At 45.2% G+C, this 27,070-nt stretch overlaps 1 protein-coding gene across 1 annotated transcript in view; it reads left to right on the top strand.

Moving 5' to 3' along the window:
- TMEM132D (transmembrane protein 132D) overlaps positions 1–27,070 on the top strand; it is a 274,373-nt gene that overhangs the window by 244,031 nt on the left and 3,272 nt on the right. Inside the window, exons 6-8 of the mRNA XM_026114487.2 lie at positions 20,662–20,867; positions 22,066–22,339; positions 24,079–24,270. Of these exons, the coding sequence (XP_025970272.2) occupies positions 20,662–20,867; positions 22,066–22,339; positions 24,079–24,270 (672 nt within the window). The remainder of the gene's footprint in view (positions 1–20,661; positions 20,868–22,065; positions 22,340–24,078; positions 24,271–27,070) is intronic.

Below are 27,070 nucleotides of genomic sequence, written 5' to 3'. Positions count from 1 at the left end.
GCAGTTCATAAATGTAAAGTGACAGCCTATGACTTAGCCACTGAAATGATATTATAGACCCAGAAAAGAATAATAGAGGAAATTGAGAATGCAGAAGAGAGAATTGTAATAGAATTGGGCATTGACACAAATATAAATCACGAAAGGGAGATTGATTTAATGGAAGATATGAAAGTCAGAAACTGAAGGTGTTAAAAAGATCATCTGCTCATCTGGTGAAGAATCCCTAAGGCTACACAACCTTCAGATGAAAAAGCCAGATCTACTTAAACTAGGTGAAGCCTGTTTAAAATTGTATGAGGAATAACATATTATAGGGGAACATGCTTCCATGGTGCACACACACTCCATTAAGAAGTTGTGGAAAAGAGGAAAAAACTTACATTGATCAAGTGGAAGATTAGCTTTGCTCATAAATTTTGTCAGAAGATTTCCACGCAGATATGAGAATGAGAAATTATTCTTGTCCAAAGAGCCTAACAAACAACATTTACATGCTAGCTAGCTATGAGGATTCGAAAGAAAGTAATCTTGGTGAAATGAGTTGGCCAGGCTACTTCTGTGAATGGTGTTTTGTACATAAAAAAACTGGTAGGACAGACACGTCATGTGAGTGATCTCTCCATCTAAGTGCTAATTTGGGAAGATTTATTTTAGCTAGGGGAAAGCTTTCAGGCTTCACACATATGCATCTGTAGATGCAAAGAAGCTAAAATCTCCCTTGCTTGCATGTCTAAGGGAAGAAGCCTCAAAGATCCTGACAAAACTGTGCTAAGATCTCCTCTCAGTATTTGAGGGTGATCCAAAAATTCTTTCATGGTATTGCTTCATGTAAGACATGGAAGACAATGAATCTGAAGTGTAGCTTGGTCCTTCCAGCCCACGTGATGGTGGGAGGAGGCACATTTAGAGGAACTACACTGAGATTTTGGTGTGATCATGGATCTGTTGTTAATAGTTCATTTGCTTTTTCCCTTCATTATAAGGAGTCCTGCTTTTCTAACAGACAAAAAGGATTAGGGAGCCTCTTAACTGCTGTATCTCAGCTCGCTGAGATATGTGCATACATACTGGAGATGAGGTGAGACATAGCAGAGAAGAGCGCAGTTACAAACTACACTGTTTCCACAATCAGCTTTTCTCTTTCTGTAAGATGATTTTGCATGCTGAGGATCACCTCTGTTTCTGAAAAAAATCTGAATAATCCCAGTGAGTCTCTCACAGCATCCTCCTGAGGCAGACAACCTTCATTCACCTGAGAGGGAAACGGAAAGTCGAATAGCTCACCCAAAAATCTCAAAGCAAATAATTCTCTGAGAAGTTCGGAAGGCCTTCTCGAGCCCATTGTGCGCCACACAGCATGAAGAAGTACTGACTTTTGCTCGGCCTTACTCACCCTGTGGACAGATGAGCAGCAATCCTTGTATGCATGTGAGGGTTTTTTTGTGGTATCTCTTGAGGTCGAGCATTGCTGAGTGGTGGCGCGTGCGGGGTGCCAGCGGGGAAGGAGAGGAGAGTGACAGGACGCCAACGAGCCTTGCAATCTGCCGCGCTGAAGCAGTAGTGACAAATGTATCATTAGCAAGCACAGGGATACCAAATGAGCCTGTTCTCTGCTCGGTTTTAGATACAAAGGGTAAGTTTATGAGCAGCTGGAATTGCAGTAGCAGCTTGCACTCGGTTCAGTTGCAGTAATATTTAGCCGCTGTCATTGGTTGTCTACTCAGCCCACTGATGAGTATGAAGGATAAAACCAGCCTGGGCCCCCACCAGCTCGCTGTGCCGAGAGCTGGCATTAATATGTGCATTTTTCCAGGGGACTTTGCATATAGGAGAGCTGTCCGGTTTGTTCACGTTGTCTAGAAACCAAGGGCCCAGCTGCTCCAGGTGCTGCCTTCTAGGCCAGTGTGTGCTTGCTCGCAGGACTTGCAGATTAGCATAGGGAAGCACTGCAGACTGATGGAGCTGAGCGTGTCTGGCACAACGCTGACACTAAGTGAGTGAGTGGTGCTGGGTTTTGGCCATGAGGTCATCATGAGGCCATTTGGCCATCCCTACCAACTTCCTTCCTCCCCCTCCTACAGCTCTACCTGCAATGGCAAGTGCTGGAGATTAGCCAGTGGTTGTGGTAGTATTTCTGGAAGCATTGCTTTTGCGTGTGTGATTCTGAGCTTACTTACACATGCCTGAATCAAGAGAGAGCAGTCAGTGCCTCAGGTTTGATGTAAAAATCGACTGCCTTTAGGCTTGTGGCTGTGTATTTGTATGATGTCTAGCACAACGAGGTCTGGCCCAGGGCTAAGGCTCCATCACCTGCCTCGTTCAAATAAATAATAACAATAACTGCATGTAAAACTCTGCTAATTCCCTTTTCCCTTCCTCTGTGCCATGCATGCTGCTTTTAAGAGGAAATCTTCTATTTTGGAAGGTTTGTTTCTGCCAGCTCATATGGGAGTAACAGCAGTTACTCTTTCCGTGAGTAGTGAAGATGTAACACTTCTCTAAGCACTGCAAAAGCAAGTGAAGCCGCTGCTTGACAATTCTGTTATATGTTTTTGTAAATGTTTCTTTGGAGTTGGCTGTATCTGTGTTTGAAAGGAGATGCAGATCTTTGTGGGGTACGTTAGGACTTAGTACAAATCTGGATGTTCAAAAGTCTCTCCCTTACATCCCTGAGGTTGCAATTCTTTAGTGACTCATAGGCATGAGAGAGATGGCCCAGCCTTTGCCTGTGGTGCAGTCATGATTTCCAGAGAGGGATTCTCCACATGAGCTACCAGAATTTGATATCCACTCCAATCGTTTGGGGAATTCAGCACCCGAGTCCTAGTAGTGTCCTGGAGAATCCCAGCCCTGCTGTGCGACTCCAGAAGAGTTTGCTGACTAATTAGATGATTCTCTAATTTACTAGGCCAAATCCAGGCTAAAACCTTCATAAGGGGTTTCAGTAGTAAACCTGTTCTGCACTTACGTTGATCTTTCCCATGGAAGGAGTATAAAAAAAAAGCTTTCTGGATACTATTTTAGACTTCCAGTACATCTCCATAACAGTTGTAATATGGTCATTGTTTCATTTGTTACACATTTATCCTTCCCATGTCCACACGGACATGTTGAGGGAGAGGAACTCATGTCTTTCACCTCTTTCTGATATTTTCTACTTCTCTACCTGCCCTTAAAGTTCCTCACAGATGTCTACATGGCTTCATCTGTTTTCCTCTTCATGCCTTTGCTATCTGCCTCTGGAGTGCTTGCATGGAGCAGCTCTGCTTCTTCCAGCCCGCTCTGGGAGACACATGCTGCTGACTGGCTCTGTTCTTCCATTAAGCGTCCAGAGTCCTTCACAGGCATTAGGTAGTACAAGATCCCTGGAAGAGATCCAGCTGCTGTACACGGGCACCGTGCCTGTTCAGTCCTGTAGCTTCTGTACCCTGCAGTTGTTGCATGAAGATGTCTTCACATGAAACCACCTCCACAGGGCCTTCTTGATCAGTTATGCAACTTTTTAATTAACATCATCTGTTCCTAAACAGTGAGAAAATGCAAGACATGTCAATACAACAGGGTAATACACTTTCTGATAGAGTCTCTCTCCCTAGTCTGGCTATTCTTTTGAATTGTTTGGTCGTTTCAAGATAGTTTAGATAGCCAAGTTCAGGACTCGCCTTGACCTGACAATGCACAGATACATGATGTGAGTGCCTGTCAAGAGGGAAAGAATGTGAAAGTGTTTGGCAGATCAAAGCAGCATGACTCCCATTAGAGTCAATGGGGAACAAGCAGCTGAAATCCTACATAATGCTTTCAAATTACCTTCCATCTTCAATTCCCCATCCTCACTGAAGCCAGATCTTGCAACCTTTATTGAATGTGTCATTGCCTTGAAAATAAAAGGAAGCTCAGAGGAACCGTAGGCTCCGGTAAGCAGCAAGATCAAGTGCTTTTAACTTAAAGGCCAAATGGCACCTTGACTGCGCTGCCATATAACCCCATTAGCTGCAATAGGGCTGACAGGTTGAGAGCTAGAGCGTAGTTTGGCTGGTAATTCTCTTAGGTTATGGTGAGAAAAGCCAACATGTTTTTCTGATCTTACGCTGACCCTGAGCATGTCTTAAGAACTGCCTTTGCTTTGCTGACTGTTAGCCCATGCACATCCCAGACCAAATCCCAGAAATCTGGGCTGTTGTCTCCTCCATTGTAAGAGGCATAGACATGAGGTGCAGACATTTGCTCTTATCATGTTTATTACTGTCTCTTTTATTAAATTTATATTACAATAGCACCTGCATCTCCCAACTCACTGGATCCAGGGACTGCAGTTCCCTATCAGAGACAGTCCTGTGCCAGTTTGAATAGTTATGAATAAAGCAATAAATAGGGAATGAAAGGAGCAGATAGTGAACCTTTCTGAAGTCATATGACAGAGATGAATTAGCAACTTCATCTCAATGAGTGGATTTTTGTTTCATAAGTTTTTCTAGAATAAGTCTGTGAGAGGAAATGGTTTCTGGCCAGACTTTTCTATTTACACTAAGTATAGCTCTTTTCATGGTTTGGTGGATAATTCTCAAGCCTTGGAGTATGGAGGCTTCATGTAGTCCTATCATTGACCCGTGTTGTGCCCATGGAAGCTACTTCAACATTGCATTCCTTCATTTACACAATAAGGATAATAATATCTATACTATATATATATATGTAGGTATGTAAAGAACTATACATATACACACACACACACACGTCATAAACACTGAGGCTTCACAATCATGTGGTTTACACAGCGCTGTTGGAGATTTTTTTTTCCACAAAATGCTGCAGCGCTGTTAGATAACAGGAATAGTTCAAATGTAAAATGTTCATCATCATTATTGTTGTTATTATTATTTTGTTACAAACCACGGAGGAAGAGACATAGAAATGAAACAATATTGATCCGTAGTAATTTCACCAGATCAGGCTTTCATTTATCTGTATGAGGAAAATAGGATGCCTTTGCTCCCATCTTTTAAATATAATCTTTTCCTTGAATTTTCTTGATTTAATGAAATGCAGTCAGTTTTCAGGCAATGGCTTGTCTTGCACATCAGAACACTTCACAAAAGTGACATAAGTTATCACCACTATTGCTATAAATGTAGGTGAGCATAGTATATTTAGCATTCCATCACATCTTGTAAGGAAGGAAGAAGGTATCAAATAATAGCATTTACGTTGTCTGTTCACTGCAAACTTATTTAATTACATTCTAATGACGTAAATTATGTTGCTACAAAGATTTCAGTTCACTCCAGGTCACCAGAAAGGGTGCTGAGCACTGGGGTCTTCTTTAGGCTGCAGATTAGATGTTCAGTGGAGCCTTAAGGAGTGGCTTTCAAAGAGTTGCTTGATTTTGTCTGCTAGTGTCCAAAATATGTTTTCCAGTTCGAGAGGACATGCCTTTGCTTATGTGATAAATACTGAATTTGAGGAGAAAAGATGAGATATTTGTCCCTTTTACCCAGAAAACCCACATTTCTTGTAGATAACGTAAATTGCCTAGATGTTGCCTGGTTGTACATTATATGTTTCATATCAAAATATACGGCTTAAAAATTACTGAAATCTGCAAACTGGCCCAAAAACAACCCCGTGCCCAACTATTGAAACTCCTCCTGACAGTCATTTCTCTGAACAGATGTTAAAAATCATTGCAGATGGTAGTTCTGCTCTTTATTCCGGTCCTCAGTGACCCCTAAAGTTGAAGAGTTTCTGAGCTACTCTAGTTCTTTTCTTCACTACCGTTGCCAGGCCAATTGTCCCGCATCCTGTACTTAATTATTTTTACCCAAGTTTATACTTTGTTTTCACACTTCTGGAATAGCATCTATTTATTTCAGAAAATTTTGTACACTATCAAGATCATTTTGAATTCTAATCCTGTCCTCCAAAGTACTTACAACCCCTCCCAGCTTGGCATCATCTGCTAATTTAATGAAATTAATTAAATGAAAATTAAATGAAAGACTCCCACTGACTTCAAGGGGCATTGGAGTGAACCCAAACTGTCTTACATCTTTAAGAAGTGGCTCGAGTGAAATACACTTATTGCCTTACAGGCCATTTTGGTAGGGGGAGAAGACAGATGCATGCTGAATAATTCAGGGTCATCGTTGCCGACTGGGAGAGATTTAAGTAATTTGTCAAAATAATGACCTTTGCTCGAGAAGGGGAGAAGCAGCTTTGGATTGTTGCTGTCCCCGGAGAGATGCAGGAGGAGCCTGGCTTTAGCTGAGCACCACGACGAGGGGCTGGTTCGGAGATGTGAAATGAGAAGTGAGCATTAGGAGCAGTGGTGTTTGCAGATGGTAGGAGGCCTGGTACAGCAATGCTAATGTTTTTATATAAGCCAGACAGAATCAACTTTGCTACCTGGTGCAGTGGGATATTTGAGAATACCAGGGTCGCTCCTGTCTTGTTCCCATCTCTGGCCTTGTGTACGTGTGCACACACACGCGCACACACATACTCATCGATTCGCTGTCATTGCTGCTGTTTCTCTCCCTCCCCATTAAAAAGAAACCACTGGGCACTGAGAGCTTGACATGTTTCTTAAATGAGTGCCAAGAGGGCATGCACGGAGCAGAGAGGGAAAGGGCAGGAGCCCTTCCTGGTGCTCGCTTGCTAATGAGCAAGCTGAGGACAGCTTTGCACACAGGAGGGTGTTAGAAACGGCGGCATCAGGCTGTGAACCCCCCCAGCACACTGATGTGCTGCTGCCACTTGTGCCGGGGGGTCCCAGCGTTGGCCTAGCTGCATGGCACTGCTTGCTCCTGGGAGAGGCGAACGGCTTACGGCCACGTGCTGGTTTTCACCCTAGCATGAAGAGCTATTTATCTTCAGTTGTCCAGAAATACGCATCTAGGGAAAAACAAGGTTACGTCAGTCAGACAGCTGAGGACAGAAATCCCCTTACTGCTCAGTATCCTAGCCCACAAGTCCAGTGTGGTGAGGGACATCTTCCATTCCAGTACAGACTTTGCAGTTACTTTAACAGTGAATGTAGTTTGGAAGCCATTCGCTGGTGTTTCAGCCTGTCCGGGTTTGCTGAGGCCAGCTTTCCTCTGGCACTCGTGTGCTTGTGGCTGTTGCTCTCCTGCTGGAGCACTATCTTGCTTATGGGCTTCTCCACAAGGGATTTTGGGCTTAGAAAGGCCCAAGTCTCTCTGAGAAATTCCTCGTGATCTGCAGCAGCGTTATTTTTCTCCAGTCACTGGAAGATGGTGGCCCATGTTTCAGAGCTTGGCATGAGTATGTATATCGCAAGAGATTTTTCCTTTGCCTTCTTAGTGGTAAAGTTGGGTATCTGAATACTTGCCAGAAGAGAACTAGTTTTTGCCTGTGCAAACCCAGTGTCAGAAAGAGGAACAAATCTTTTAAGACTGTTTGAAATCATCCTGTTACCAAAATGGAAATCTGTCCTTGTAGCTCTAACTTCTGAAGGTTGCCATTGCTAACCACGTCGTCTCCGTTTCCCGATGCTGGAGTGACTGAAATGCTCAGGATGGCACCCAAGTTACACAAGTAATTTCGGCAGCATTCGGTCATTGTGCTATTAGCACCGGCTGAGAGATGGCTTAACTTCGGGAGTTGCCGGCAGGTCTGTGCTGGTGGGGCACTGAAGTCTGAGAGCACTGAAAGTTCAAACTCTCTCCTCTCCTTTCATCTTGGCCTTCTCTTCTCCCGGCAGTGTCTTTTCATTCACTTCTGTGTGGCTCTCACCTCCTTTAAGTCTGGGGAGGTCTGATTTCATACTTGGCTTAGGTCAGATCAGTTCTCAGTGGTGTCCCTAATTAAAATTTATGTATACCCCACTACCCTTTGGCAGGAAATTAAAAGAGCAGGACACTTCTGGTTGGAGGGCAGAAGTGCAGGGACTTTAGGGTAAGATCAAAGCTTACCAGAGTCAAAGCAAAGTCTGAGGTTTGGATGAGATCCCTGGGCAGAAATACTGCATCTTTAAGGCTCCCAGCCCTCAGGTTGCCTTATGAAGTAGAAAGCACTGTCGTCTCCATTTAACAGCTGGAAAACGGCAATGGTAAAGACTGAATCCTTGAGCATCTAAATCCCGTTTGTTGTAGGAGAAGTAGAGATGTGGCATGCCTGTGATGTCTGTGCCGTGCCACGGCGTGAGGGGCAGAGCTGTCCAGGCTAGTGAGTCTACCTGGCACCGGACGCTATGGAGGAGAGCGTGGAGCTGGGGAGGCAGCTCGGCTTCAGTCGTGGAGGGATGAGTCCCTCAGCAGAGCTAATTCACTTGGGCACTGCACCGTGCAAATGTAGCTACTGCTTTCAGCGGCCGGCTGGCTTAGCCAGCTGGGAGAAGTCCATGGCCCTTGCAGCCTGGCCGGCCCGGGGCTCCTTGCAGGCACACGGCTGGGAAGGCCCGACACAGGGGCGAGCTATAAGGAGTCTTTCCACTTCTCTGGGACTGCCCTGACCCCCCTCCCACCTTCCCTCCCGTGTGGCTCTTTTCATCAAGAACACGGCCCAAACTTCATAATCCATGTCAAAATGTCCTTCCTGAGGCTTCGGTAACCACCTGTCGCTGCAGCATGTGTTGCATAATTAGAACTGACAATCCCTCTCTAGAGATTTCTTGGAAGCTGGAAAAATGAGAGTGTTGTCAAAAAAATCGCAGTGCTTCCAGTGTGCAAGATGCAGTGATGGAGATGAAAGATGAGTGATTCCAAGGAGGCAGCGAGTATATCAGCCCAGTGCCTGTTTCTAACTAGTTCAGCAATCTAAAACCATCTATGAGGATTTACATTTCTCTTATAGCCTTAAAGAAAATGTATTTTATACTGGCTTCTCTATTTCTCCCTCTTCGCTCAACCAAACCAACAGCAAGTTTCATAGCAGTCATGCTTAAAGCCACAATAATGGTGATAATTTCTTTTGCATCAGTTGATGCAAAAGATTTTTTGTACTTTATTCATTTTTCAGTTTGTTAGTCATCTTCCATAAAATGATGAAAGCCCTTTAAAAGAGGACCATACTGTTTCTAACAGAATAAAAATAAATTTAATTGGAGGCAGTGCTGAATTATAATTGCAACAGAAATCTTAGTGTTGAGTAATAGATACAAATTTCAGAAAGGGATTTGAAATTTTTGTAGGTGGGCAGTGACTTCAGTGGTGCTTAGTGCTCCCTTTTCAGGGCAGAACTGGTCAGCTGGAGAGCTAGGGATTTCTGTTAGGGGTTGTCTAAAAGATCTATTTGTAACATCTCTCATCTTGGCTGATGCTTTGGGACCTGGCCTGGGGACGTCCTGAATTAGGAGCGAGATCTGAAATCGGTGAGCTAAATCCTGCACCTCGCCCAGCCCTGGGAAATCGCTGCCTGCCCAGCCGGGCGTGCGGAGGAGCTGCGATCCGCGCGCCGCAGCACATCGTACGTGCTTCACTCCCATCCCACCTACGCCCCCAAAGCTGCCTGGGTGCGACAGTCGTTTGAATTTGCTCATCGAGCAGAGTTCTCTTTTGCAGTTTTACAGTTTATCAGAAGTGACCTGGGAAGGATGGATGAGAAATGACTGGGAGCATGGCTCAGGGTAATGAGGAGAAAAATAGGAGTTCTTTAGAACAACAGACTTGTTAACGTAATTGTAATATATGTGATGGCAGTGCCAAAAGAGAAGACTCAATATAGCCAGTGAAAATACCATACTGTGCAAATAACGCAGAGATTCAGACAAACCAAACCCTACAGCTGCCCATGCGATGGCAGAGCCTGGGTATCACCCAAAGGCAAAAAAGTTACCACGGCTACTGAAGCGGCAAGAAATCTGTGAAGGTGGCAGGAGCGTGTGTGCCGATAGGAAAAGCCCTGCCCTCCCTCGGGCAGCAGGGCAGCGTGATGCCAGCAGCATCAGAGCCACCGGCTGCCGGGGGATCAAACGATAAGTAAAATTCTCTTTCCCTTCTTTGGTGAGAGCTCCTGTTTCATGGAGGGAGTGTTGCTAGCTGGGCATTGGGGGTCTGGTCTCCCCTGTGACTATTAAGTGCTGCTGCAATATGTTAATGAAACATTTTTAGGAGGAGGAAGTGTTTGGATTTAAGGGTTGGCAAAGGGGAATGATCTCCACGTTGCGGAGACCATGCCTTACCTAGGAGTAGCCTGTCGCAAGGCCACAGCAAAGCAGGACGCGGATGCCCCAAGCGGTGATGCTGCCGAGAGTGCCAGGTGCCCGTAGCCTGAACAAGGAGAGAAAGTTCAGAGATGTCTCCTTTTGGGATGAATCAAGAGCTCTAGCATGTCTGAAAGGGACATTTCCCCAATTCAGAAATGCTCAGGCATCAGCTGGTGTCGCAGTCCAGCTGTGCTACCACAACATCTGCCGCTTAGCAGGCAAGGCAAGACTTGGTCTCCCTGGAGGGACGGCCAGCTTGCTGTGGTAAGCCGGGGGAAGGGGGGATCAGGAGGCTGCACCTCCATGGGTGCCACAGAGGAGAAACTTTTTAATAAGGAAAATCTTTTCTAATAAAGAGCTTTTGCTTTTGTATAGAACAAGCAGTGTTCAAGTGGAGTATTTCTTTCAGTATTGATCTTCCAGCTACATTTCTGTTGTTCTAACAGGCAAGTGAGAATGACATATACTTTCTGCAGCCAGTAGTCTGGTAGGGCATAAAACACGTACCTGGTAAATTCATCCTAATATAGATTTCATGCTTAATATAGTACAAAGCATTGTAAAATCAATTAAGTGCTATGGTAGCCAATAGAACTGTTTTGGTCATTTGTGAATCAGAGAAATACAGTGGCAAAGTTTGAGTGCCTTCTGCTGAGCCGTGTGCCGGGATGCTTGTAGGGCAGAAAGGAGCTGGCGGAGATTTTAGGTGGCTCTAGATGAGGGGAGCATAGCATATCCTGGATATGGCAATTAGACATGTTACGCACACTTAGTTTTACTGTTGTGGAAATTACAGACAAAACGAGAGTTCCTGACTGCAGGTGAACGCTGCTAGGCGTTTGGTTTCGCAGCCTGGGCCTGAGGTCAACGTGCTCCCGCTGCCGGGAGAGCTGGGCGGCCGAGAGCGCGTGGCGCACGCTTCACCCCGGCAGTGCCCCCAGGCACTTCCCCTGCCCTGCTGCCTTTGGGGGAGGTTCAGTGTCTCCCAAGAGCCGTCAGCTGCCCTGGGAGAATATGGGAGTGATTGGCGATGCTGCATGGCCTCGGGCTGCTCTCCGGCCGGTGGCAGAGCTCGGCGTGCTGGACGTGTTTGCAGCTCTTGTCCCTGCTTCCTTGGATGACTGCAGCGAATGATACAGAGCGCGTGTGGTTTTCAGATCTACAGATACAGGAAGATGTAGCCTAATTAACACAGGCGAGAAAGTGTTGTCACATTCGTTACAAACAGTCGCAGCTTCTCAAATCGAAGCAGGAGGCGTGGGTCCAGCCCAGCAGCTCCCCGGCTAGCCGGCGGGCAGTCCTTGCCTGCCGAGAGCGCTCCGCGTGCCGGCCCTGACGTCCCCGCGCCCGGCCGGTCTGGAGCAGCCGACGCCGTGCCCAACCTCGCTCCGCGGTGCGGCCCACGCTGGCAGGGCCGACGGGCGGCGAGAGCAGCAGCGGGCGGGAAGCACCGCCATCCCGTTGCAGCTGGGTGGCCGGGCTTGGGGGCGGCCAGCGGCAGCGGCCAGCGGCACAGGGAGCGGAGAGCAGCAGGAGCGACCGCAGCCGCTGGGTTTCTCATCGCTCTGCCTGCCGGCCGGGGCTACACTCGCAGCCTCTTCCGCACCAAGCAGAGGGTCGCGCGCTTCGGGTGGCTGTGATTGACTGCTGCCTCCTGGCACCGGTGGGAAAAGCAGAGGACTGTCTTCTAGCGACAGAGGAATTTTAGGCAACGGCAAGGTGTACTCATGTGACACTAGCACCTGAGCTCTTTCTTGTTTCTTATAGATTAAGCTGTGCAAAACCCCTGTAAAACAAGGGAGCAGTATCCTCATCTTGAGAATGCATCACAGGGAGATTAAAGCCCAGATTCTTACAGAGATTTAACCACTGAACGCCCCTTGGGTTCGGTGGGAGCTACCTCTTCAATAGCCTTCAGAAACCAATCTAGATAAATTAAACAGGGTCACCTAAGAAGTGTGTGACAGAGTTGGGAATTAATCCCAGACTTCCTGAAAGGTTGTCCTTCACCTTCCCTCCTGCGGATGAGCACAGTACTACTCATTTCTCTGAGGATACTCCAGACTTCATGATGTTTGGGTTTCAGTTGGGCAGAGTTTCACTGTAATGGTTTTGTTTTGATCTGTGGCCCCTGTTGATTACAGCTTATTGGAGAAACTTTGACAAAACATGTTGTGTCAGAATTGGAAGATCTGTGCTTCACAAAATTATGCTAATTTCCCTGGAATTTCATCTCTGAAAGGGAAAAAAAAAAGGAAAGGCAGGGTAGCAGGTTCCCGTTGTGTCAAAGAAATATCTTGTTTTGACATTTCCAAAATGAAATGTTTTGATTTGTCATTTTGAAATGACGTTTTGCTTGATGGTATGCTATTTTTACATAATTTTAAGCATTTCAAATTGAGATGAAACTGAATTTCGTGACCCAAAAATGCAACCCAAAGCATTGAAAGCCCTCCTGAAATGAAACATTCGTTCTCCACACAGCTCTACTGCCCGTCTCAGGGAGAGGGACCCTGCGACAGCAGCAATGTGCCACCACCACGTGGCTCCGGGCTGGCCTGAGCGCTGTGGCTCAGCAGGGTCAAGAAGCCCTTCGCAGATTGCAGGTGGCCCGTAGGCACGTACTGAATCACGGCGAGGACAGCATGTAAGAGTGTCCACAGATAGCTGTGTCATCTGCTCTTCTCTCATTGTCTCCTGGAAAAATGCGTGTTTGACTGCTCTTAGTAGTGGAAATGGCTGCAAAATTAACATTGCAGGGAAAAAGCCGCTGAAATTATATACTCCTGATCTTGATTTAAAAAACCAAAAGGTGATTCCTCAGGAGAGACTTTTAATGAGGGGGTTTCAGTTAGTTACACTGACACACTGCAAACATTGTCTCAGATCCCTGACGCTCAGAAAGGAAGAAGTATTAAACCTGTGGCTAGAATTGGATGTTTGCCCAGAATTGTGAGTCCTTTTAAAATGTGCCATTACATATTTCACTCAGGTAATTTTTGCTGAGGATAATGTATTGATGTTTGCCACAAAGGTATAGAGCAAAATAAAATTTTCTTAGAAATTAATTGGCATCAGAGTTTTCTCAATATGCCCTGTAATGTGCTTCAGATGGATTAGTGCAGAAAGAAGTGCCAGAGCAGAGCACCGTTTTTCTCCTGCATGGGTCTCTGCTTGTATCTATTCATTGCTGAACTTGCTCTGTAGCAGGGCTAGGTGAGCTTGGGACATGATCCCATGGGATTGCATGGCAGGAAAGCAGCCCTAACGCCCTCAGGAACTCGGGAAGGTGCTTGTCTCTGGGTGCAAAGCAGATATGGTGGTGGATCTCAGTAGCTTTTGGAGTTGAGCTGTTACAGCAGGAAAAACAGCACAGAAAAGCACAGACACTTTAAAGATGTGGACCTGCAAAATCCAGAGCACTCTTTGGTTTTTCTGCATCTGCAGACTCCACATGGGGCACTTGACACCACCTCTAGCAGAGACACAATCTTGCTGCACAGAATGGGGAACCAGCTGCAAAGGCGATGACCAAATGAAAAAGCATCATGAACACAGCTGGAAATTTACTTACTTTGAAAGGGTATTTTCAGGTTTTGGCAAGTAATTCAAAACTTAGAGTCAAAACTCCAAATATTTAAAATTAAGAAGACCTTAGGCAGTGTAAATCTGCCAGTATGGGGATAGCTGTTAAGGTGATGCTAGATTTAAAATCTGGCAGGAATCAAATCACTAGGTTTCAAGCCAAGTCATTCTTCCTTCTCCAGCCGTCCAGCAGCCCAGCTTGGGATGTTAACCCCACCGAATGTGCAAGTCACTGAACAAGTAAGGAACAGGACGAGCATCCCTAAACTTGACATGGTACCTGTTTGCCACTACTGTTTCTTTCTGGATGAGAAAACTTTCTCTTCTTTGCAACACAGGAGGTGCTTTAATGATTCCTCAGGAACGGCTGTTTGGTGGTTGTTCCCAGTTCCAGCATCATCCAGGGTGGTTAATAGATCTGCTATTGCAGATCTGCAGCTGGTGATTTCGTATCCCCTGGGTTCTCGCAGAATCCCAAACTAAGACAGGTCTCTTCTCCGGACATACACTGGAGGGCGTATCTACCCCCTGTGCTGCATCTTCATTATAATCATTTGTCTCTGTCTTGCATAATTTGAGGCTGGACTCGGTTATCACAGTGATGAATCTCACCCCAACACTGCGGGTTAAACACGGGTGATTAGAGGTGACTCCACCTCCCCCGAGTCATTTAGAAGTGACTTATAGAGCTAATAATGGCCTCATCCTTTTGTACCTTGGTACACAGCTTGTGTTCTGGAGTCTTTTATAGCTCAAATGAGCAGTTTTTGCTTATTTATTTCCCTCCTCATTCATTTTTAATGGTTATAAGAGACTCCCCCATTCTTCTTCTGACAGCAGTGATTTAGGCAGCATTCATTAACATAACTTATGTTACTAAATATCGCCGTATATGCTGGTAGACCAAGGCAAGTGTGTGCAGTGCTAAATCAGCAGAGATCCCATAAGCCTGCCAGGGCAGCAGGGCTGCGCTTGAAGTGTGCGTTACAAACAGCATACTTGCACGGAGAGGGGTCACTTACGGAAGCGCGGATTGGGGATGGAGTCCCAGAATGTTCCCAAAATACAGATTCATATGTGGAAATATCAGAGGATTGCTTTCCTAATTGGCCATCCTTGAAATGTCTAAACCAGAAGCTTTGTAACCGCTCTAGGTATATCTTATTTTCAAAGACTTAATAGCTGTGACTTTGTATGAGCTCCAACAGAATTACTGTAGCGGAAAAGCGGTTTCCTGTAAGGTTTGCACCATTATCCCCAGAGAATTTAATAATGATAGTGAGGGGGGGAACAGCATGTTCCAGCTATTTCTGAGGACTAACAGTGAAATATCAGTACCTTGTCTGGGAATTGCGATGCCCATTGCCCACTCCTTCCTTCCCATCAGATCTTTGGCATCTCTTCGGCCCAAACCTAGCACGGGGTGTGTGGGACTGAAGGAAGAGTTAGCCACACAAATTCTCATAGCTCATGCAAAAGGATAATGCAGAATGCTGTTAGGAAAGGGATGGGACCACTGCTCGCTGGAGCACTGGGTGCAGGAGGCCAGGGCGACAGGAATCACGTGGGCCTAGGAGGGCCCTTCTTGCTTCTTTCCGTGACTTTCCCAGGCTGGCTGAAGTCCTGCTACTCTAAGGCTACAAAGGGCTTAGTGTTTTCTTCCTCAGGTGGTCTAGCAAACTGTGAAATAAAAAAGAGAAATTAATCAATTCTGATTTCTCTTGCTTGTCATCAAACCTGAAGAGTGTACAGACTGGGGAGGGGATTCTGAGGGGAGTTTTGGTGGGTGAGTTTGGGGATACCTGATGTGTTGAGCTGCACTTGGGGCTGAGGAATGAATGTCTACAGTGAGGATTTAGTGGTGGGGAGCAGCACTGACTTGACTCTGTTCCCATTTTGGACTCTAGGACCAGGGTTTTGAATTAAGTGCAATGCTGAGCACATTTGAATTATTCCACTCCGCACATTTTGCAGCATTGATGATTGAACTCAACATCCAACTTGGCAGAAGCCCCGTGTTTAGGATGTGTGCATGTTGCACTTACAGATCTTGTTGCTGATTCTGTACCATGCTGGCAATAAGGGACCTGTAACCTCCACTGCCCTGGCTCGCTGCGATTAGATATCTGCGCACGACTCAGACGAAGCGTCCTTCGTTGTTCGTCGATGCAAGGAAAAGAGGTGGAGCTGCAGGAGCCAAATGAAACCCAAACTACTTCTATATCCTACCACGTTCACACCTAAAAAAGCCATTCAAAGCCCATTTCCCTCAAGAGATAAAAGTTTCCTGTATTGAGCGAGTTTCTGGAGCATCTTGAACTAAGTATAGCCTCCCTTAATTAATGGAAGGCAGCTCAGCGTCGTTGTGTGAAAAGCTCGGGTGACACAAAGCCTGGCAAGGCTTTAGCAAGGGAGCACAGCACCAGAAGGATTTAAAGGCATTATAATGTCCTTGTGTTACAGTGCCACAACACAGAGAGACGTATTGCAGGAGTACATTAGCAGTGAAAGAAAATGTACTCTTTCTCTCTCAAGCCCTTTTCACCTTTACTGAAAAACAGGGTTGCCATTCCTGAGAGAGCAAAACTGAAAGGCAAGAGAAAAGGCGAAGGAGATATGGGTGGAAGTCCCAAGATTTTGGAAAAAAATATATTGTTTTTTGCTGCAAATCCCCCACCCTGCTCCAGTTCCTTTGCAGTTCCTCTCACTTTTTATAATGTATTTAGCGGTTCTTGGAAGTCTGTCTGTGTTGGGGCAAAGCTCTGGTAACCTCATAATCCCCCTTAAAGACTGTTTGGGGAGCCGTGGGCTCGTTCAGCGCAGGCCGTCTCTGTCGTGCACACATGCGACATGCGCCCGTATCCGGGGTGTGTGCTCGCTCCATCCGTGCGCTTCCTGAGCTTGAACCGGGGCCGTTTCCGCCGCGCGTGGCGAGCCGTGTAAAACGCGCCGCAGCAGGGGAAAGGCGGCCGGGAGTTACAGGCTGCTCATAGGGGTTGGGCTGAAGGGAAGGAGCTGCTTGGCAGCCTGAGGACCTGAAATCCTCTGCAGGTTGCAGAGCAGCCCAGCAGGGCCAGGGGGGCCAGCGGCAGCCCCCGGGGCGGCCGCCTGCTCTGCTCCCTTGGGTGCTGCTTTGCTTACCGTGTGCGTGTTCGTGCTGTGGAGGCTCGGCTGAGGCTCGTCAAACTCATTTCACAAAGTACGCACAAGTGATTCATTTCTGAGCAGCAGCTTAGGAAACTCAGTCTCAAAAGAGGCAGAGAAGCTTGACGTTTTTTCTTTCTCTACAGTTTTTGCTCTTTCTCCAGTGCCGCAAGATGAATGGTTTGGATATGTCTGCAGTAACAGCAGCCTGGCTAATCGGCCTTTCTATTGATGACCTGTTTCTGAATGTCCTGGCCTGATTTATGAAAATGTACTGTATTTTGCACTGTGTTTTGATGTTGCTCTGTTAGGACTGCATGCAAACTGCAGCGGAACAGTGATGCTTATTCATTCCAACAGTGAAGGGCTGGCTGGGAACTGAATGATCTCATAGTTATTGCTGTCCTGGCTGGCAGAAAGGCAAACGGGAGGGAACGGCTATCCCAAGCCTACTCATTTTTTCCTGAACTGTCAGTTTGTTTTGTAAATCATCATCTTGAAAGCACAAGGTCATGATATTTCTTTAATCATTCATGTAGGAGGTTTTTAAGGCTAGAATTTTTTTTTTAACTCTCTCTCTATAATAAACCCTGATAAACTTGGAACTGAAGTCTGTTTGCCTGCCAACTTTTGTTTTTCTTGCTATTGCTTGAGCATTAATGAATTTAAAATCCGAGAGCTGGATTCTCTTCTCTTACCAATGTCATTCAAAAGCCCTGCTGCAGGGTGCAGGGAGGGGGAGAGGCCGGGGTCTGCGGGGGGCAGGACCCCGGGGCTCGGTGCTGTGCAAGCAGAGGCTGCTGCAGCTTGCAGAGATCCTCCAGCTGTGATTTCTGTGCTGCAAGGCACAGAAGTTTACCTTTTACCTTAAATCACTAGCAAAGGGTTTCAATCCTAGGTTGACCACCCATGGGGACACTTAATTGCCTAATGTGTTAATTAGCTAAGACACATGAGTGCTAGGTGGTGCTAGCAAGAAGCAGAGGCAGTGAGGAAGCGTTGCGGGCAGCTGTTAGCCCGGCCCCATGGTAAAGAAGAAGATGATCGTTGTCTGCAGGCCATTTGCCTGTAAGCGGTGTCCAGCCTGCAGAGCACAAGGGCACGTGAAGGCCCTCAGGCCATTCAGGTCCCGGGCAGAGTTTTTCCCTTGGGGCCACCTTGTCTCACACTTCGCCCTGACACCTTGCAGGTGAAACCCAGCACTTTGAGACGCTGCCCGGTTTTCCTCCTCGCTGGCATCCCAGGGAAAAGAGAAAAGTAGAGAGCAGCAGGGAAAGCTTATTAGCATGTAGGAGAGTTGTCTGATTTCAGAACAGCACTTAAAATACAAAAAGGCAACAGGGGCAAGTGCAGTGCCGGCAAGGAATAGATTTTCACTCACAGAAGCAAGATAAGATGAGGCGAGAGAAGGAGCAGCCGTACCACTGTCTGATGGGCTTCTGACTTCCCGCCTGTAGGACTGGTTGTTAGACATTGCCGTCTAAGTATGATGTAGTTTTTGCCCTGAAAGTATTGCACTCACTCTACTGTGCCTTTTGCACGGATGCAGGTGCAAGGTCTGCTCTCTCCCTGCTTTCTCCAAGTCGATGGCATCCCTGCATGCCCGGAAACCGGACGTGCTGCTCCCAGAAGGGGATGTACCCATGCTACCAGCCTTTCCTCTAGCCACTTACACTGGCACACATGCAGTTTCTCCCAGGGTTTTGCACAGTCTTATCTTCTTCAGCTCAGGTCAGTTTGGATCAACATGTGCTAATGTAACATCTACTACTTATCTAGTGATAAGGGTCCGGCCAGAGCCAGGACTCCTCTGCATTCAGGTGGCTGCTGGGAGTCCCTTTCCTAGAGTTACTTTCTCCCATGCTTTGAGCCTTCTCAACAGCATCTGAGTTTTTCTTGCTACACAGCCCAGTGAGGCTGGATCCTGATAGGAGCTGTTAACAGCTACTGTAAGACATGCTAACATGCGAATATCCCTAAAAACATAATTCTGCCTGTAAATAAACTCATTATTTTCCTGCTGAAACCACTAGCAACTCTAAGAATTTGACCTTAAAACAGCACACGCTGCTTGCAAGAGAGGCAGTGCAAGAGTAATGATAACCTTTCAGAGTTCATGTGCATTACCTAGGCTCAGACAAGCAAGAATGGAAATGGATTTGCTATGGAACTGTCTGCAAGGGGTTTTGTTGTTGTTTAAAGATAATAATATTAGGAATGCAAATTATCCCACAAAAGCTGGTGATATTTAAATACGATTTAAATTCATTTAGCATTTAAACAGAAAAGTAGAAAATGGCATTAAATTCAGATGGGGATGAGACCATGCATTGTGGAGTCAGAAATATTAAATATATCCGCAGAATGGAATAGAAGGTCTGGCTGGTAATGGATTGCGAAAAGAGTTCAGGGTTTTAATAGATCATTCCTTCAGCTCATCAGCACCGTAAAGTGGTAGTTAATAAATTATTTGACGTGTACATTTACTCATATATTTTAACTAGCTGTAATGAACAGGTCCTGTCAGCTCACCTAGATGCTTGCAATAGCTGCTAAATCGCTTGAGTGAGATTTAGTAACTCTCGCAAATATTGATGTCCAGAGCTGCAGGTGATAAATAAAGTGACATCAGGACTAGCTTGAGGAGAACGTTGTGTAAGGTCTTTCTCAGGCTTGCAGCAGAGATAGTGTGTTTGGCCCCAATGAGCACCACTGGGCATCAGTGAGTTCTTCCCCTGTGATTAGTTTTGGTGTAACCACCACTTCCCCGGCACCATAACAGGACTCCGGCAGAACCTATTCATCTGATGAATCAATGGCATTGAAACTGTTGAGCTGCCATAGTTTCTAAATACAGGAAAGTCACAGTGGAACCGCACTCTATGCTCATCAAGCCAGTCCTGACTGCTTCTCCATTTACCGAGAAAGAAGGTTCGCAGTTTTGCTCACTTGGCTGCAGCAAAGGTCTTCCCCTCCCAGCTCTTCGTGTTCAGTGGAGTCTGCAGTAGGTTTGAGGAATTGCTTTGTTGAGGACTGGGACAAACCTTCTTCTTCCAGAAGAAAATGATATGGAAAATTCAGAAACTGTCCAAACGCTTGCACAGAGGCACCTTCAGCCTTCCCACAAAGTCCTGACCAAGTGATCACGAGCTTGGGTCATATCATCTTTGAAAAGGGCTCTCGTGCAAACCCTCTGTCCCCACTTGGGGGTCCACTTCATTGCAAGCCGGAGGGGCAGGGCTCTGCCTACCGAGCCATGGGCCTTCCAGCAGCCCATCACCTGTCTGCAACAGCAGTTCGTGTTGACTAGAGAAATTTGCTCCCTTACAGAATTACATACACAGGCAGTTACCTAACTCTTCCTCCCCATGTATATGCCATGTTCCTTGGGCTGCACACGAAGTAGAGGAAGAAGATAGTACAGTCTGGCTGAGCTCTGAGGAGAGGAATCCTGTCTAGGTGATCAGAACTAGCCATCCTAGAGCAGGAGCGGGAATTAAAGACAGAAGGGACCTGTTCTTTTATCTTTGATTATATTGGAAACATTTACAGCAGGAAAAGCCTGCCTTTTAAAATGATGCCAAATTATACAGGCTATCAAGGCACATCAGGTACTTCTCTTGTTACTCCTAGTTGTCCTTTGAACCTGGACCTAATTTAAACCTAAATCCTCTCTCTTCCTCCCTCTCACTTTCCCAGGATGTGGTATACTTCATAATTTTGCAGAGACTCATTAATTTTCTTTTTCTTTCTCTTTTTTTCAGGTTTCTGACAGATGTGACTATGTCTTTGTCAACGGGAAGGAAATGAAAGGCAAAGTGAATGTCATAGTTAATTTTACTTACCAGCATCTGAGTGCCCCTTTAGAAATGACAGTCTGGGTTCCTCGTCTCCCGCTGCAGATAGAGGTCTCTGACACAGAACTAAATCAGATCAAGGGGTGGAGAGTCCCCATCATCTCTAATAAGAGGTAGGTTTCATTAGAGAATGCTCATTCTGGGTTGTGCACTTGCCAAAGACCTGTCAGGGCCAGTGGATCTGAACACACTCATTTGGCCTTAATGCAATTCCAGTGTAAATTTGAAGGTCACCAGACATTTATTCAATAGGCTGCTGCACTGAACTTATGAAGGAAATGGAAACCACAGATTGCATGATGCTGCACTGGAAATCAATTTCCTTTTATAGTGCTAGTGACTTGGATGAAAAGGGCCCATTGGTCAAGTTAGGCAGGGTCAACCTTGGGGGCGGCGAGAAGACACCAACAAGGACCAGCTCCAGCAAGGCTGGCTGGGCTCTGACCTAATTCACAGGTCCTGTCAGTTAATTTACTCATTGTTAAAGGTCACAGTTCGTACATATTTATTCCCTATTTTTAGTACTGTAGGGTGCAGTGACCCTTGTCAGAGTGTCCCAGAATCAGGGCATTGCTACATTAGGGCTTTAAAGATACTGTCTGCACACACAGGTGCATGGCATGCGAAGGACAGGGCACAGGACGGTTGTAGTCAGGTCTAGACCATTTGTATTTGTTGACAACATTATTAAAAAACAGAAAAACAAATGGGTAAAGTAGGCTCTTTCTATTCCAACCTACCTATGAACACATCATTTATTACCAGGTCTCAGTTAGTATCACAGCAAAATATGGGGATTTCAAGGAGTGCTCCTGAATGCCATACAGAAAGGGATGTGTATGCAGATACAGACAGAGGAGATTTCCATGGCAACACTGACATGTATATGCAAGTGGCTCATGTGGATTTGGTCAGCTGCGAATATCCAGAATGAAAAAAGCATGAAGGCCCTGAAAATAAGGACTTAACACGGAAAAATCATCAGAGATTTGGAGAGGACAATGAGGCAGAGAAGCTAGCAAGCCAGCTGGTGATGTTAACTGTTAAGCTGTTTTGGAAAGCCAGGCAGCCTGAAGACCTCAGTTAAAAATAAGGGAAACAGGATAAAAGTGGGGGAACCTGATAGGTTTCAAAAATGCTCTGAAAGCAGCAGCTTCAGTGTTGAGACACAACCTTGCAGAGCAACAGAAGGGGAGACTAGCCCCTTGTTCCACCAGCCAGGCTGCAGACTTCTGTCAGCAAGAGCTCTCCTGTTGCAAGCTCTCCTAGCCTCAGTTTCTCATAATTTTTTGACTCTTGGTGTCCTACCAGACCAGCCAGAGACAGTGATGATGAAGAAGAGGACGAACGGAAGGGAAGAGGCTGCGCCCTTCAGTACCAACATGCGATGGTGCGAGTCCTCACGCAGTTTGTAGCTGAAGCCTCAGACCCTGGTGGCCAGCTGAGCTATTTGCTGGGTTCTGACTGGCAGATTGACATCACCGACCTGGTGAGTGACTTCATGCAGGTGGAGGAGCCACGAATCGCTAAGCTGCAGGACGGACAGGTTTTGATTGGGCAGGAGCTTGGAATGACGACAATTCAGGTAGGGAAAAGGAACGGCTCACTCCCTTTCCTCCCTTAACCCCCCACCTCGGGAGCTGAGGTGTTTATCCAGTACAGCAGCTTCTTCCACCTGCAATGGAAATCAGAGCCATGAATTTTAGAATGGAGCAGAGCTTCAGCAAGGATTGGAGCACGCAGGGGTGATGGGTTTCTCTTCCTGTCTTGTGCCCTGAAGTCTGTAGATTGCAGTTTTAATAAATTTAGCCCAACCTGTGTAATTAGAGAGGCTTTTTCTGATTGTATTTGTCTAAGGCCATTTCTGAAACTGGAGCTAGTACAGGGACTAGCACAAGGAACGCAGTTAGCGAAATAGCTTAGTCTTATCAAAGCCTATGTTGACGGAGCAGAGTGCTACAGTCAATATTAACTAATGCTTGCTGAGGAACTGAGATGGGAATATGAGTCCCATAGGATCAAACCCCTGCTAGTCTTGCACGTTCAAGGGTTGTGTTACAAAATATAAACATTAGGGTACATTTCAGAATATGCATGAAAGAATAATAATCATTGGCACTTGAAGACTGGTATTAAAAGACTGACTGACTTATGAGAGCTAGGTTGTATTCTCTAGGGGTGCAGATGTTGGCTTCATCAGTTTCAGCTAATATGGCCAAGCATTTGCCACAATAACTGCCACTGTGTATGTGGCTGTGCCTCAGTATCCCCATCTAAAGCAGCTTGCCTAAACCTGTGCATTGTGGCTATGGCAGCTTTTCAAATACATTTCTTACTGACACGTGGACAAATACTGGCCTAGAAAATGGATTCCCAGAAAAAAGAGATTAACCCAGTGATACTATAAAGTAGAAAACATGTTAACAAGCACTGGAACAGGAAAAAAAATCAAGCTCTCCAAGCTCGTTCTTGATCCCAAACTGTCAAACCAGAAAAGAACAACCACACTTGTTAATAACACAGGTTGCCAGGTCTGGAGAAATGGAATTCCGAGATTCTGTCTTTCTGCAAAATCTGTAAAAGATTCTATAAATGACCTTCCAAAGCTCTGGGACTTGTAATGCTCCCACTAATGCGCATAAAAACCAGAGTGAATGTGAAAAGAAAATTCCAAGGGAAGGAAGTCAAGAGCAAGGTATATTTTAAAGAATACCTCCTGTAAACTGCTTCAAAAATGTTCCATGCCCCATATGCATCATTAAATTCAACTTGCTTGTAAATGCACGTCTTCGGAGGTCATGTATCAGTGCACTGACCTCCATACATTTTTTTTTAACCAAAGCAAGATTTGTCAGTTTTTTGTAAGGTATCATGAGTGTTTTCTCTAGCAAACTATTAGGCTGTCTTTCTGCAGGATAGGAATGAATGCCATTATTTCTGTGGATTGTATATACATTTATAGCTCACAAGATATAGATATACTACCTAAAAACATGATCGTGAGAAAAGATAGCATTTCACAGTAAAGTTACATTTACAAATAGTTCATACATCTGAGATGGATATGGTTAGCTTATCACAGATGTGAATAGCATAGCTGATTAGAATTACATTGGTGAAAGATGCTATAAGCACCCTGTTGATGCTGAAGACTTATAAAATGTGACTAGCCATTTATTAATCATATTTTCATAGTGTCTAGAGATCTGCTAGGAGTAATTCTGCCCATTAACAACAGATACCACTTATATGCATTACAGTAGCTCCATGTAGCCATTTTGGATGTGCAGAAGTACTGTTGCTGACTTTGATTTTTCTTTTCAGATATTGTCCCCCCTTTCAGATGCTATCTTGGCTGAGAAGACAGTGACAGTTCTGGATGAGAAGGTGACAATAACTGACCTGGGAGTGCAGCTGGTAACTGGATTGTCACTTTCTCTGCAGCTCAGTCCAGGAAGCAATAAGGCCATCTTTGCTACAGCAGTAGCACAAGAGCTGCTCCAGTCTCCAAAACAGGTAGTGTTGCCCACATGTGTACTGTATTGTGGTGCTCTGATTCACTACACAGCCTTACAAGCTGATGAGATCAGGCAGACTTTTATTAATTGTGTGCTAATAAAACATTTTCTTTATAGGCACTTGAGTTTGAAGGCCGTCAGGTGCCCTAGTGAAAAAACAAAGATCTCACAAAAATGGCAATATGTGTATACAGCCTGAGTCCATGAGTCAACAAATTAACATGCCTCATCTCTCCTGGCTGCATCCCATAAATAACATGAAGTTCTACATGTGGCTCAGTGACATGTCATAAATAAGCAACAGAATACACACACACATGCACAAACATACTTCTGTCCCATCCAGCACCTACCAGATCAGAGGAGGTACTGCTATCTAGGTTGATGAGTTCAGCCTCCCACTACAGGCAACCATATCAAAGCTTTAAGTCCATCTTTACATGAGAGGGTTGTTTTGCATAGTGCCAAACTCTTCTTCATTTAGTTACTTTCTGTAAGCATTTTAGAAGCTGGGAAACATCCCATTCTTTCTGATTCATAACCAGAATATGAATCAGAATCATTGACTCATTTCATGAATCATGATTTCATAAACCAAGAATTTTTATCTGTTACTCTTAGCTCCTTTTTGCAGGGATCACTACCATATCATGTTCCCTTTCTCTTCTCTCAGATCTTCATAGGTTCCCTTGTCATGATAAATCTTAACTTGTGCCTGAGGAGAACTGCAGTCTTCTCTCCACTGTTCATTAGCTTTGTTCCTGCCTTTGCCCTGGGGTTACTCCATGAGCAATATGAGACTTCCCTTGTTCTTTCTTCTGGTGCCAGGAACGCTTAATCCAAACTTTGCACTGCTCAGGTTCTCACAGATTTGAAATCCTTATGCTGGGGCATCTGTACACTGTCCCTTTCCCTGTGTGCAATTACCAAGGGCTTTTGGACTTTGCCATGTTTCCATCAGTTCCTTGTGCTCTCATCTAAATTTGAAATTAAAACTTTTTTTCCAACCCAAATCCATCAGTCAGGAACTTACATCAAGGATGCACTGAGTGCTTAATGCTTATACATGTTCTGAGCTTTAAAGGTAAATGATCAGGGCATGCACATTTGAAATCTGGCCAACTGTTGAGATGCTTTAATTCATCATAGGATATTATCCTTGGGATGAGGGATGAGAAATAACACAGAACTGCTGTCTTTATAGGATGATAAAAATCAGGCTCCCATAGTCTTCCAAGAGTTAAGAAATCAATGCCACACAGCTAGAAGTAAGGCCATTGAGCTAATAATACATTGCTGACATGGGGAGTTAAACAAACTACCTTGCAATCAGCCCAAAAACTCGGTTTGATGGCATTTAGTCCCAGCATGCTGCCCAGCTATGACATTTCAGACTCCAGAAATGGAGTCTGTATGAATCCCTTTCTGGATGCCAGGGTACAACTGGAACGCCATCAAATCTGAATTAAACCAGTGAGGAAGATGCACATTCTCCACCCTTCAGGGATTGACTCAGCTTTGATAGGCATCTGATTCCTTCCATTGCTTAGCACACAATTTTCAGAGCACAATCCCTATAAGCAGAGCAATGCAAAATTATTAAATGATTATGCAGGTTTAAGCAGCACAGTGGGAGGATGAGAGTTGATGACATAAATTCTATGCGGCCTTCAAGAGACATCCAAAGATTAATAAACACAAAGCCGAGATTTATGACAGTGTCAGCAAAGTCTTAGGGCTCAGTCCTGAAATAGAGACACAGGCAAATCTCCCACCGCAGCCCTGGAAGCTTTGTGGCTGTAAGGATTTCAGAATCAGGCCAGCAGATTATGCAGGATACAGTCCCAAAAGACAGGAGGCCTGTCCTTTGTGATCGGAACAGGTGAACCACTATGTGGTAAAAATGAGTTAAAAGATAATGATAAATATTCTTTTCATATATGTTGAGTTAAAAGGTAAAACCAGTCTGTCTGAGACCTTGTTTATTTAAGGAAATAAGACTTGTATAGTCACACTTCCTGCAAGTGTGGTTGTGTGTTTGTCTGTCTGTCGGGCTGTGCTGCAGAGCAGTGCAATCCAAACTCTGACCAGACAAGATTTCACTTCATTGCAGACACTGGCGAATCCACTCATGTCACCAGGGGTCAGTCTTCTGTGGGTTTGCCGGTGTCTAATAAAGTGCAAATATGCCCGTGAGTCATAGAGAGTCAGACTGTCAGAAGCATGAATTTGATTCCAGTGGAGCTATCCGCATTTTGCCTGCAAATAGTTTATGTGTGAATGCCAAGATCTTTTCAGGTAGCATGTAAAGTTTGATAGCCATTTGAGAGTCTTTAGAGGGCCTGATTTTCAGAAACTGGTGAGCACGTGTCCTCTGAAATCTAAGAATTCTTTAAAGTGTCTCAAGTTAGAAACCAAAAGGCAAGGCTTCCAGAAATGCCGCACCCTTACACATATGTACATACAGAATTAGTGCTCAGGTCTGACCCCTTTACAGTCAGTAGTCTTCCATGGACTCTGAAGTATACAAGGTTGTGTTGCTGTGATGCAAAATTAAGCTTCATTGTTGTCTTGCTTTTAATTGCTAGCAACCTTGAAAATTACCCTGGCCATTTTCTAAAAAAGCAACCGATCTGCTTCCTCTGTTTGTACAAAACAGTTATTTAATTTGAGAGACAAAAACCCAGGACTGAAGGCATGGAGTCATGTATGAGCCTATTTGCTGGATTAGATATTTTTTAACATGCGTCATGTGTAACAAGAGGAGACTTTGTATTTTAAGCAGTTTAGAAATAATA

The sequence above is a fragment of the Dromaius novaehollandiae genome, chromosome 17 (genome assembly GCF_036370855.1).
Source record: "Dromaius novaehollandiae isolate bDroNov1 chromosome 17, bDroNov1.hap1, whole genome shotgun sequence".
NCBI classification, from domain to species: Eukaryota; Metazoa; Chordata; class Aves; order Casuariiformes; family Dromaiidae; genus Dromaius; species Dromaius novaehollandiae.
This window is presented reverse-complemented; position numbering and strand designations above follow the sequence as displayed.